The 14,230-nt window shown below is 40.0% G+C and overlaps 1 protein-coding gene across 4 annotated transcripts in view; it reads left to right on the top strand.

The window, feature by feature from the left end:
- Positions 1-13,840, top strand: part of kcnab1b (potassium voltage-gated channel, shaker-related subfamily, beta member 1 b) — a 41,502-nt gene extending 27,662 nt beyond the window's left edge. For all 4 annotated transcript variants that reach the window (XM_037788239.1, XM_037788242.1, XM_037788240.1 and 1 more), the window contains 7 exons: positions 3,405-3,491; positions 9,381-9,466; positions 10,850-10,970; positions 11,595-11,689; positions 11,830-11,950; positions 12,085-12,173; positions 12,283-13,840. In XM_037788239.1, the coding sequence (XP_037644167.1) occupies positions 3,405-3,491; positions 9,381-9,466; positions 10,850-10,970; positions 11,595-11,689; positions 11,830-11,950; positions 12,085-12,173; positions 12,283-12,372 (689 nt within the window). In that variant the 3' untranslated portion in view covers positions 12,373-13,840. The remainder of the gene's footprint in view (positions 1-3,404; positions 3,492-9,380; positions 9,467-10,849; positions 10,971-11,594; positions 11,690-11,829; positions 11,951-12,084; positions 12,174-12,282) is intronic.
- The last annotated feature ends 390 nt before the right edge of the window (positions 13,841-14,230 follow it).

Raw genomic sequence — 14,230 nt, forward strand, 5'->3', positions numbered from 1 at the left:
ATTAGTCAATGGTACATCGAAGCTCGTCTTTTAAGTTGTAATACCTTTACAGGTGTCTATTTAAGAGACTGTTGCATCATAGTGTACTACGAGCTCCTCTTCTCTCCTCTCACCTCCTCTTTTAGAAGCGTTATGGCTTTGCTCAAGCTTATAATGACATACCTCTCTCATCCCATTGGCCCGCTCCACCCCACTTCCCTAACAACTCGCCATCCGGTCCACAGCGCAATGCATCTCCTGCAGTGACTCAGCTCTTTCCCACGTTATTAACATTCACCGCAGGCTCTGCTCCTTTCCCCCCCAAACAAGTGAAGGGGGGATACACTTAGAAAGAGCTGGAGGGGAAGGACACAGACTGAGAAAACTGAAGGGAGAGTAGCACCGCCAGTTAGCTAAAGCCAGTCCAGATCATAGGTAGGATCCGTGAGAGAAAGGTGCAGTGTCCTTGTCACTACTGGTGTGGCACATGTCACAACAGGGTAATCATTTTCTGAGTTAAACATCTGCTGACACCATCATCCTCACTATACTGGTTGTACACATAGACTGTATATAAGAAGTGGAAGTAATCACCATGGCGTCACCCATTGGTTTGTCGATAAAGCCTCGAGTTTGGCTTTTTATTTTTAGGCGACCAAAATGTTATTATTAACTTTAATGAACTGAAAACACACTGTGAAAGGGTTAAAGTTGTAAGACTAGAGCATACCCTGCTTTATGGTCTATTTGTCTCTAAATGGGGCCATCATTTACTAAATGAACATCATGAAGACGACTTGAAACTAGCGATTCAGACCATAAACTCATGTTTACAATGTTTACTGAGGTAATAAATCAAGTGAGAAGTAGGATCATTTTCTCGTAGACTTCTATATAATCAGACTTCTTTCTGCAACCAGAGGAGTCGCCCCCTGCTGGCTGTTAGAAATAATGCAAGTTTAGGGCACTTCTGCATTGGCTTCACTTTTCAGACCCTGGAGGTTGCCCACTGGTTGTACATCCCACCACAGGCCAGTCAATGAATCATTTGATTGGTTAAGTGAAACTTACTAGGAATGATTTGGTGTCAAACTAAATGATCAATGAATGATCAATAGTAATAGATAATAGTATAGATCTGATGAACTCTGAGGTGCAAGGAAAAGTCAAAGTCTCTCTAGCAACCAGAACGTGTGTTTACCATTTTCCTCACAGGACGAGGAAATCCCTTGATCATTTCAAAGAGACTTTCGTAGAACACATAATTAAATATTCATCGCAGATCCCAGTTAGAATAGCTTTGTTGTTCAACATCTTCTTCTCAGCTCCAAAAATAGACTTCCTTCGCAGCCAGTAAACTCCAGCTAATCCACGAGACAGCGGAAACTGCTCGCGATGACGATGCAGGCTCGCATTAGGATCCATGCGATGGGCGTTACTGCGATGGTGGGAGTACAGATGACAGAGGAAGGAATAAGTGGTTGGAACGGCGATGGGGGAGAGCAAAACTCTCATCTGGGATTAGCGGGCAGTGATGAGGCCGCTGGCATTAATCTGCCATGCACACTCACACATGCTCAAGAGTGTCTTTTGCCTTGTCTCTCCACTACTCTGCTGTCCTCCTTTGTGACAGTCTTCTGTGTTCGCTTTTCATCTTTCATCTGGTCTTTTCTCTGTGTGTGAATGGGGACTGATCTACTCACAATACTACGTTGCCATCGCTGATCCTCGCCTCAATGTTCAGTGTTTCACTTCCAGCAAATACTGAAAGCTGAGCGAGAGAGAAAGAAATGAGCGCTACCTTTTTTTCTGATCCCTCGTCTTTCTTATCATCCTCTCAGCTTTGGGCTGTTTGGATCCTCCACCTCCTGTTGAAACAGAATTTGTTTATGTAACAAGGATCAAAGTTTGCACAGGTGCAGGGCTTTTTCTACGTAGATCTTCTTACCAGGGGATAGTGATGTGAGCTCAGCTTGACACTGATTAACCTTAAAAAAGTGTGAATCGTGAATGAGACTTGTAGCCCCACAACCATGACTCCTACTAGGTAAACCAGACGGAATATGATAACTCAGATTCACACGCGAGCTGAATCAAAAGATGTGCCAGGCTAGATGCAGCTGGCGGCTTTGAGTCACATGTGGTCAGCTGTCACTTTGCCATATTTATGTTGACTTTAAATCCCCCTGGATCTAACTCACCCTATTTGTCCTTTTACCTGATGCCATGGTTTAAATGAAAAAAGAACAACTAGAACTCTTGAATACATTGTTTTTGTTGCTCTGGGCGCTGGGCACTGTGGGAGAAAATCTTCATCCAGGCCAGATGATTGTAGGTCCTCAGTCATATTATCAATAACTTCAGTAAAGACAAACTCTAAAACAAGACAGACTCCAGAATTCAATACGAATAGATTTACTGTAGATCAAGCAGAATACAATAAACCGAGTGCTGGTCTCGAGAGCACCTCTATGGTGCTCCGGCTTTTATGCTTTAACTCAAATCTCACCTTTTCTGGGCCTTACAAATTTACCCTCCTGTCGTTATTCCTTTATATAATTATTGATCACCTAGACACCAATATTTCCAAGTTCTGGGCTGGATTCGGCATTTTCCAAATCTAATGGTGTCAATACTTTTTTAACGGTTAACCTTTCATATGTAGTAGCAACGTTTTCTTAAAGGCACTTTCAGTTTTAGACACCATTATCTTTTAGCTCAAAAATAAATGCTTTATTACAGAAAAGATGATTGTCAAATGATTATTAGAGTTGATCATTCACATATTAATATATTCTATGCAAGAAATTATTTTCCACAGCACCATCACAAATATTTAAGTTAAAACGGCTATAATCAATATTGTTATATTCAATGGTGGAAGAAGATCTTTTAATGTAGCAATACTATAATGTAAAAATACTCAGCTACAAATAAAAGTCTTGCATTCAAAATCATACTCAAGTAAAAGTAATGACATCAAAATATACTTAAAGTGCCAAAAGTAAAGGTACTCTAACAATCTAATTTTAATGTAACGTCATTCGTATCTGCATAACAGTGTAATAAATAGCGAGGAGAATTAGAGGGTGATACATGCACACGGCGATTATCACTCTTCCTCTGCAGATCCAGGCCAACGTCCACAGGTGTCAAGGGACAAATGAAACGGTAATAAGTCTCCTTGGTCCAGTGGTATTAAGAGATTTTTATTAGTAGAAGGATGATACTCGGGGCTTATGTGGGCTATGTTGAATCCTTATTTATAAGGGTGTCAAATCACCCTTTTGGAAATTAGAGATATGTGTTAATGCTGTGGTCGGTAACACGTCTATTCCAGCAGTACAACAAATATGCTCAATGCTCATCGTGATTCCTATTGACGGCTCTCTTCTCTCTCAACATCTTCTCTCCTCTCACTTCAGGTTTAAAGGGCTCCCTCCAGAGGATGCAACTCGAGTATGTGGACGTGGTTTTCGCCAACCGGCCAGACAGCAACACTCCGATGGAGGGTGAGTGATTGATGGCTGACCAGACCCCGGGGGGCTTGTAGGGACAATGCTTGTTGTTCTGTAACATGAGAAGGTGAGAAATACTGACAAGGCCGCTGCCTTCACCGGACTGGTGACCTTTGCCTTTCACCAAAGGGGTTTGTCTTTGTGGTCAAGCGTGTGTGTCCTCATCTGACACACACACACACACACATCAAACAATCTTGCCTCATCTCTCATCCTCTATTTTAGTCGACCACTCGTTCTCTTTATCCGTCTCTGTGGGATCACTAGTTTCCACAGGGTCTCCGAGCTACACCCGCTCCCAGCCCGCCCTGTTCTTCAGAAGCAGGATTATTTGGCCCCCCAGGGGGAAGCTGGTGTATTTTTGGGCTGGTCTCACTAGATACAAACCTTACTGTGTGCTCCATTCCTTCACTCTAGTGCTGCCTTTCCCACACATCTACCTTATGTGACCATTTATTTCTTTTACACACTTCTAGTTTCTTCCTCAGTTACTTCTCCTTTGTGAGGTGGCCATCATAGATACTTCTATCCAATCCTAAACCTCGTCCACAGGTCGGCTGAAAGGATGGAGTCCCACTAGGCTCACTAAAGTATTTCCCCTTTGCCCCCCCCTATGCTTCCTCCCCTGTGAGCCAGCGGACTGTGGGAGGTCAATCTGTCATACTTATCGTTCCCGGGGCCTTGCTGTCACTGGTAGTAGTGGTGACTGGCAGCCGGACCCTGCAGCCTGCTTCTAGTAACCTGTCTCTGCAGATAAAGTCACTGATGTAGAGAAGTCTAATCTGATTGATGGATTGATTGATCGAGAGTCTGACAGGTCATCGAAACTGCACAGAGAGAGATGACAGACAGACAAATATAAAGATAGATAGGCTGTTTTCAGCAGCTCTGACACACAGTCGCTCCATTAATCAGTGTACGACATTACAGTGGAGCAAGGCCACTGCCATAAATCACTGTGTGGAGGGTCACTTTTTAACAACTTGAGAGAGAGTTGGGACTGCGTGTACAGACACACAAAACGGTGCATCCTTGTGCACAAGCTTTTCTAAACAGCTTCTCTTGGGGATGAAGTAGCTGTGCAAACATGCAAAAACATGGGACTTCTACATCTCTGTGGGCATTTGCAGTTCATAGGACTTGTTGGTAACACTTAATTTTACAGGTCCGCAAATTTCATGGTAATTATGTGATAATTAGCAAGTAATTTTAAATTTCTTTGGAAATACTGCCAAATTACCCCAATATTTACCTCAAAATGTAAAAATTACTTAAAAACATGATTTAATAACTATATGCTAAAACTGCATATGATCGTTGAAATAGGGCCCTTAGACTTGAGAAGCGGCTGTGCGCTGCTCTTCATCGGAGGTGGAAAGCCAAACCTAATAGAAGACACTTCTGATCAGGCACAAATCTCACCATTGTGTGACTTATTGTCAACACAAATGTAACCTGGTAGCTAATGTAATGATTCAGGGAGTTTTTAAAGACATTTCAAAGAAGTAATTTGCTAATTATTATCTACTTACAAGCAGACATGGAAATAAAAGCATATCAATTAACTTTGTATTATTTCCCTGAAAATGTATTAAATAAATTACCAGCTATTTATTACTGCTTATTGGGAAATAGCGGAATATAATTATTAAATAATGTATATAATAGATATTAAACAATAATAAAAGTCCAGAGCCAAGTCCCAAGTCAGGATAGCCAAACAAAGTCATTTTTGATACATTTTGAGGTAAATATTGGGGTAGCTTGGCAGTAATTCAAAAGAAATTTTAAATAGGTTACTTGCTAATTATCACCTATTTGCCATGAAATTTACCAACCTGTAAAATGAAGTGTTACCGACTTGTTGTGTACATGTCTAACAAATTGATTCACACACATTACTGCTACTTAAAACATAAAAAAATCCCCACTTGAGCTCTGAATGTCGTGTTAAAGATAGGAATGTTAAGATAACTAACAGGTGTGTTCGCATGCATTCATGCGGAACTTGTGTTTGCGTTTTGTTCTCGTGACTTTAACTGCTTCCGACTTTGTGCGAGACGACGCGTGTCGCCTTGGGGACAAAAAATGTGATGTCATGGCTGCAGAGTCTCCCTTTGTTACCGTCACTGCGTTCCTTCTCCCTTCTACTCATCCTTCCCTTTGTGTTTCTCGTTTTTTCTTCCCCCTACTTGGCTTGTATCCAGTCTAACAGGCCCAACATGTTTCACAAATAACAAACTTGCTCCTTCCTGTCCTGGATCTGACTCCCCTCTCATTCCTGCTACTGTTCCCCTACTACTGCAGCTGTCACTCATAGTGATGAGGCCATATAGAAGTTTTCCCCCCGAGGGGTTAAAGGCCTAGCTGGAATTTCATCTCACATGTGGCCAATACTTCATAAAGCACTCGCATATATGATGAGAATGTGCCTCAAGGAGAAGCTTCTGTGCCATTCAGTCATTGTTTTAATAGGCATACCACAGCCTGCAGAATAAACTGTCCAAATATCTGCACAATGTTGCTATCCAGTCACTCTACATCATTTTTTTTATTAGACAGAGCAATATGCAGCAAATTGAATCCATTCAATCAGCGGAATATGGAAATCCCCTGGAGAGAGTGAATAAAGAAAGGGATACACAGGCAGAGGAAAAGAGCAGACATGGCATCAATAAATAGACTTTATAATAATCCCTCCAGCCAGCAAATGAAGTGGTACCGCCACAGCATACTGAACACAAACCCAAAGCAGTCAGGACGTTCCTTCAAGTGCCAGGACGTCATCCTCTCCGCAGAGCTGCATGCAGGATGATCTCACCCACTCAGTACCTCAATACGTCCTTCTTTCCCACGATTATAGAACTAAGAAAGGGCTTCATCGGTCATTGAAAATCTCCTGTGGTGTGACATATTGATTACAGCTCCGTGTGTATGCATGTGGAGGATAAACTTCAAAATGAGTACCACCTCCCAGTAAAGCAACCCTCACATCGACATCTAAACATCCACATGAACTGCACAGATCAACACCAGAGTGTGCTGCTGAAAGCTTTCTTCCACGCTCCTTTCTGCACTCTGCACTCTGCAGAAGGGCACTGTGATACCTGCTGGCTGAAGTTGAGTGTTGCTGCTGTGAGAGGTCTCAAGGATGGGCTGACATTGGCAGTTTGTACATTTGCATTTAACACACAAACAGAATTTGACCCATGTTTCATGCGTGTGCTCACACAACAACAGAACACACACATTCACAATTCTCATCAGCCCTCATCTATAATACGTGAGAAGAGCGAATTTGCGCGTAAATGAACGTTCCTGACCATTTTTACTGCCATTTCCGCATCACCTTATATCATCTTCAATAAGCCGTTTCAAAGAGACATTCGTTTGATAAATCACAACTTTGTTTTATGCATGTGTTATTGAAAACATACATGTTAAATGCTTTATAAATCAGAGTAAATAAGCATTTAGGCAGAGTTAACAGGCTTTCGTTTTTTTCCTCTCATCAGTAAAACAAACAGGATGTACGCTAGCCTTTCATATTAGATTCAATGTTATACTGTAAGTAGGCTACAATTATCAGATTAATACGAACATTCAGGCTCCCTCATGTGGCTCAAAGGTGTATTGCAGATATAAATGTTAAATGAAAGACTATGGAGGAAATTCTGCAAATTTATTCGGCGACCCAAATAATATTTCCTGCGACCCACCTATGGGTCCCGACCCAGTCTTTGGGAATGACTGCTCTAGATAGTATATTCAGTCAGAACGTAAATTACTAAACAATATGGTTATGTTTTATTATCGTCACGCAAGCATAAACATAAGACTTTCTTGTGTGTGCCAGAAAATAGTGAATTAAAGGAATAGTTTGACATTTTGAATGGAAATATGTTTATTCACGTTCTTGCTGAGAGTTAGATGAGAATATACCACTCTCATGTCTGTAGGTCATTTTAAATATGAAACTAAACTTAGTTTGCTGTAAACAGCTATCCAAACTCTATCTAAAGTAGGGCTGTCAATCGATTAAAATATTTAATCGCGATTAATCACATGATTGTCCATAGTTAATTGCGATTAATTGCAAATAAATCACCTCCTTTTCAACAAGGTTCACATTTAAGGGTGCTCCATCATCTTTCACACCGCACTCCTGGAAGAGCCACTGCCTTTAGACACAATGTGTGGGAGTTAACCTCACTTCAGTGATTGACAGGTATGATTGATAGGCGTTACCCCTCACTGAGGGCAAGTTGAGCCAAGAGACCACTTTTTTTTTTGGAAAGTCCTATTTTGAAAACCGTTTATTTTTTATCCAAAGTGATTATACCCAAGGACGCACCACATCCTGAAACATATGTATATATTTTACTTGGAGCCATTACTGTCATGCCCTCACTTTAGAGACGCCTCAAGTAAAAACTGGCTCAACTCACCCGGCTCTCCCTAGCAATCTTCTCATCTAAATTGTTCACTAATGTCATACATTCAAGAGCATATTAACACAGTAACATGTAATTCATACCCACAACTTCACCCACATCCTCCTCCCTGAACACCCGCAGTGGGCTTATGTGAGAGGGGTGTTGATGGTGTACGCTGGATATCTCACCTGAGCACTTTGCTCAGCGTGGCGTCTGGTGTTGGAGTTGATGACTCACCGCGGCCTCGTGAAAAGAAAATTTATGCTAAGACTAGCCAGTAGGTATAAACCCGGATGTTGCCGTGGATCAAGTTGTCATTGGGCTGGATTATTCGTATACTCTGAAACTCTTATGAACTGTATGGCCTCCGAGGTTCCTATTTGGTTCACAGTTTTTCCCTCCGTCCTTACATCCCTCCCTCCCTTACGGAGCAGATGCTCTGTTATTCCTCTACCCTCCCACCTGCTTCACCCACACCCACACACACACACACTTGCTCTCTGTCTCTCGCTGAGCTACATTTCGGTCCAGAGAGAGTACTGCTGATGAAAAGGAATAGCTCTTTTTTAATCACACTCTGCTGTGGTCTCATCTCTTCACCCTCATTTTCAGTCTTCATATTTTGCGCTCACAACTTACATTGCTCTAATGTAGTTTCATTAATGCATTGTAAGTGCAATTACAGACTAAAAGCAAGCAATTGTAGACTAAAGTAATCACATAAATTACTTTATCTTTAGTAATTAGAGAGTTTGTGCACGGCATACAACAGACACACATTCAAAATAATAGCTGTAATTTCACAGTCCTATGTGAGATGTCCTCGGTTAAAAACTCCGTTGAGAAAGAATCTCACTGTGGTTTTTATTAAATCCGATTTTGCTTATCCACTATTCCACCCACAATTACTTACCCAGGCACAAATAGCCTACACAAACCACTAAAGGCCACTGTGGCTGATTTCAACCCCTACAGCTGTAACTATGATTTGTTCAACTGCACAAGCAACATTGTGCCAACGTTGGCTGAGTCTTTTCATTTAACCCCTGCAGCGTTTGGACACATGAAGTGGTATGATCCCCAGGAAAGAATATCTGCTTACACATGAGTTTAAAAGGACCCGAGCCTTTCTCACAAAGAGGCTGAATACATCTCAAGCATCATCTTTGCTTTTACTGTCCTAAAGGTGCCAGTTTTACCAAAAGGCTTTTTTTTTATTTGTTGTAGTCTTCTTTAAACCTTGTTCAAGTTTTTTTATATACCAAATTAAAATAAAAAAAATGTTTGTGTGTGTATATAATGTGAAATTTTGCGACCAAACCTTCTTATAAATAGAGTTTCAAAAATGTTTTTCCTGCAGGTTATATAAAAGTTGCAACTGTGGCGCCATCCACTGTTTGATTATTGACAATGTATGTATCTGCTCTTTAATATTTTGTTTTTACAGAGATAGTGAGATCGATGACGCATGTGATCAACCAGGGGATGTCCATGTACTGGGGGACGTCCCGCTGGTCCGCCATGGAGATCATGGTGAGTGATGGAAAAAGTCTTTGTGCCGCTCCTAACAAGCAACATGAGATGAATAAATAAAAAAAAAAGAAAAAAAAAAAGCTTCCTATGACAAACAGTTCTTAAGAATCTGTGCTCTATTTAGGGCTGGGCAATATATTGATTTTATTGCTTTTTGTCTATCCCTGTAATCATATTGTGGGAACTTTTCTGAGTAATAATAAATGTGTTGTCTAAATTACCACCACAAAGCATTTACAGAGTCAGATATCTTCCAGAATGGTTTCAGAAAATGGGAAAATGCAGTTAAAGGTGACAGTTTTAGTTTACTACGCAATATGTTTAATGTGCTGAACATCCCCGACAACTTCACATGTGATTTCTGATGGCCATACAGATATTTAAAAAACATCTATAGTGATATAAAGCTTAGTGTTTCCAAACCTTTTTCCTTAAGGGACCCTTTTTCTATCTTTGAGTTAACTGACTAAGTGACATATTTTATGGGTATTTCATATTATATTCAATGCATAAAAATAACAGTACAGAACAACTGGTAAACTGTACAATTAACCCAAATAGTGAACGCATTATCTGCGGGAAGTTTGTGTAAAAAGAGCAATTAGGAAGAATTTTGAGCAGATTATTCCCTGTGAATATTGCATCAAAGATGAGTTTTCCTGTTATTTTTTAGCAACTTTTAATCCAATTCTGTCTGTTTTATGTATTTATTCATTTTATAAAAAAAAATATTATTATTTTTTTAACAATCATACCTACTTTGTATGCTTCTTTTTTGACAAATTCAGTGTTTTCTTCTCCCCGACGCTTGGTCATTGTTCTATTAGTTCTTTTGTTGTTTTAACTGCGTACTTTTCTAATGCAGTACAAGGCTGTTTAGCAGAGAGGGAAGAGTCTGTGAATATGACTTGTGTTCAGGTTTTCACTGTGACTTTATCCTGTTTATCTCTTAAATAATAATCCAAACTTTAAAAATAACAATTTCATTTAGTTTTCTTCACAGAAATGAATGAAATGCTGAGAGATGTATACTGTATGTTTTTAAAAGAAGTTGTCTTACACTCTTAAAATCAAAAAGGCCTTGCGACCCCCTGTGAAGCTTTGGTGACCCCTAGTGGGGGTTGGGACCCCCAGGTTGGGAACCAGTGATATAGAGCACATCCATTTTGCCCCCACTACCAAAGCTATCAGCACTTCTTTGTACTTTAGAAGGGGACAATGAAATCCAAAATGAGCTGAGATGTTGAAATCCCATACATAGAGCAGTGGGAGAAGAAAAAAAAGAAAATCTTTAGACAGAAAGGTCAGTGTTGCATGTGTTCCTCATCTCATGAACATTTCTCCCCTTTCTTTTTATTCCCTCTTTCCCTCACATTCAATTAGGAAGCGTACTCTGTGGCCAGGCAGTTTAATCTAATTCCACCGGTGTGTGAGCAGGCAGAGTATCACTTCTTCCAGAGGGACAAAGTGGAATCTCAGCTGCCGGAGCTCTACCACAAGATAGGTAAGTCTACAGCATGGATGGTCCAACTTTTTTGATTGTGGGCCATAAACAGGCAAATCTGAAGAGTTGCAGGCTAAACAATAGTAAATGTCTAGTTTTCAACCAGTTACACTGCAAGTAAATCACCGTTTCTTGACCAGAAAAACACATGTGCCGGTGTACGAAGTGTGGGACTGATGTTTAGATTCATATTCATGTCTTCCAACATTGTACTCCTTCATCACCGCAACGGATTCCTCGCAAATTAAGCAAACACACTTCCCTTTGACTTTCCCAACGTTTCTGAAATTTCCGTCACTCACTCGCTGGCTTCTGTCTTTTCAATTCCGCTATGTTTACCTAATCAAATGTTTTCATCGACTAGTAATTAATGTAGGTCAAGTAGTTGTTCAACATGGCAGCAACATCTAGTGTTCAAACTAAGAAGTGCAATGTACACACACTCCAATTTATTTTTATTTGAAATACGCTCAAGCCATATTCTAGTTTATTTAAAAAAATTCCCCGTAGTTTGGCCACCCATGGTCTATTTTAAGTTCCTCCTGAAGTCAAGCCTTTGTGAATAGATTTAGGGCTGCGATAGATTTTGTACCCTGTTGCTCAGTGACTCTTGTTCCATCTCAGGTGTGGGTGTGGTGTCTTGGTCACCTTTGGCCTGTGGAATCATCACCGGAAAGTACGAGAACGGCATCCCAGAAACCTCCAGGGCCTCAATGAAGGTACAGCTTAAATTTCTTTTGCCCACCTACCTAATATCTATATGTTCCAATCTTTTCACTTTTATCCAGCAAGTACAAAACCAACAATTAAACGTAATCTGGTTCATGTTATTTCTGCCTGATTTTTACTGCTCTTCTAGCCATACCAGTGGTTGAGGGAGAAAATAATGAGTGAGGATGGGAGAAAACAACAAGCCAAGCTAAAGGACCTGACTCATATCGCAGAGAAGGTCGGTTGTACTTTGCCGCAGCTAGCCATAGGTAAGGGACAATATGAACACCCTCAACTTTCCATTCCTGTGAGAGCGAACGAATAAAAGATTGCTCAGTGTTTCTCTACATACTGTCTGATACCTTAATACCATAATAACAACTGTAATATCCCTGATCTTTAGCCTGGTGCCTGAGGAACGAGGGAGTGAGCTCAGTGCTGCTGGGATCCTCCAATCCAATCCAGCTAACAGAGAACCTGGGAGCCATTCAGGTATAAAGACCATTTTCTAAACCTGAGTAATACTGAATATCTATTTCATTATTTGGTTCAGTCTAACAGCATTGATCGCGTGCTTTTTTCTTTGTTTTGTCCACCGCAGGTAATTCCAAAGATGACACCAGGCATTGCCACAGAAGTGGATCATATACTGGGAAACCGTCCTCACAGTAAAAAGGACTACCACCATTAGGATGGACCCTGTTTTAGTGAACTATGCTCCAAAAAAGCCTCTCAAAGCTCACTTCTCACAGCCATGGCACCATAAGTGCGTGCCCAACTTGTGCTTGTGTGCGCGTATGACTGTATGTGTGACTGTGTAAAGTGTTCTGCTTGGCTCCTTGTCTGTTTGAAGATCAACCAGTACTCATTATCGTAAAGTGAGCTACTTGACAAAAACATGCATGCTACAGCTATAGCAGCCGGCCACTGGACTGAACAACAGTTAGAAGATCCAGCCAGATGGTTTCTGGAGCGAACTTCTCTTCCACTCCAAAAAGCTGCCGAACCACAAATTTAAAGAAGCATAAGATTAGATTACGGAGAAATAGATCACTGCACAATCAATCTGATTGACAACTAACATGTGCTAGTTAACAAACAATCATAATTTTCTGAATAAGGGTGTCATTGCATCAAGAAAAGAAAACATAAGAGCCATTTATTGCCTCACACAAGTATCACATACGATCATGGCAGTGCAGTAAATACATGAAAACAGATTAGGTGTATAAAAAAATATACCCAATGTTACAGAACTCTACTAGATGTTTGTGATGTGAAGAAAACAAATCAATGATGACGTGTTTAATTGGGTCTCAGCAGACTGGATGATATGCTTACACTTGCCATTGCAGCTGGAGCTGGCCTGTCAACATGATGAATTATTTCAGTATTGGATTATCTGAAATTCTGCTCACAATGTTGTCGCCAAAACCAAGAGAGCTAAGTTAAACTGAAATATGTTTCAAAACATCTGTACTGACTGTTATATATATTTTCCTCATTAAGCAGCTATGTCAGAATGAGCTTTTCATCTCCTTGTGTTGTATTTTTCACTTATGCAAAAGTACAGCATAGTGTACTTCCCTATTGTGCCCCCTTTAACCCATTTTAATTTAGACTATGCCAGACTTTCTATCAGTAAGGATGATGTCTGATCCATTTAATTTCAGTCTGTGTTGTGGCTAAAACTTCTGTCTAGTTGAAGTTGGTGGGAGCTTGTGAATTTAACAAACAAAAGCCATGTAGCTAATGAAGATACTCAGTAAAAGCAGTCATTGCACCGGGAACTCTTATCCAACTTCTCTCAGATGCCAGTTTTACATAATGGGATGATCTTTATGTTATGTTCTGTCTGTAAAAATATGTATTTTAGTGTCCTCCTTTATCAGATTTGTACATAAGAATAAAAATCTTATAATTCTCATGTGATATGTTTTAGAAGATCTATAGTAATTTTTCTATTAATGTTATGGATGCCTTCTAATTTTCGCCCCTTAACGAATTGAAATAACAAAGCTAGAGTAGACTTATTTGTTTGCTGAGTTAAATTGTAAGAAAAGTCTGTAACTTGAAACACTCTGCCGTAGTTACTGCTGTTTGCTGTTGGGGTTTGTCTGTGTCTTCCTGTTTTATAATAAAATAATGTGTGAATTATTTATTTGACTTGTTTATCTTTATTTATTTTATTTATTTATTTGCACATAAATAAAACTGCACAAAATCCAGTCAATGAAAAAAAGCAAGAAATGTGTCAGGAGAGGTCAAGAAGCCACAGGCGTATACAAAGGACCTCCCACTAACCCCAGGAGAAAAAAAAAACAATAACAAAAAAGGAAGAAATATCTAAACTAACATAATTTTAAAAATACAGCAAAAGTTAAACAACAACAAGAAGTACACAAAATGTGCAAAAAAAACTAACCTGTTTGGTTAGGGTTTTTTTTGCACATTTTGTGTACTTCTTGTTGTTGTTGGAAAACAATCCAATAAAAACATTGAAATACATCCAGTACAGTAGAAAAGAAAATATGTCTAAACATATCAAA

This window comes from Sebastes umbrosus, chromosome 12 (genome assembly GCF_015220745.1).
Source record: "Sebastes umbrosus isolate fSebUmb1 chromosome 12, fSebUmb1.pri, whole genome shotgun sequence".
In the NCBI taxonomy this organism is placed as follows: domain Eukaryota; kingdom Metazoa; phylum Chordata; class Actinopteri; order Perciformes; family Sebastidae; genus Sebastes; species Sebastes umbrosus.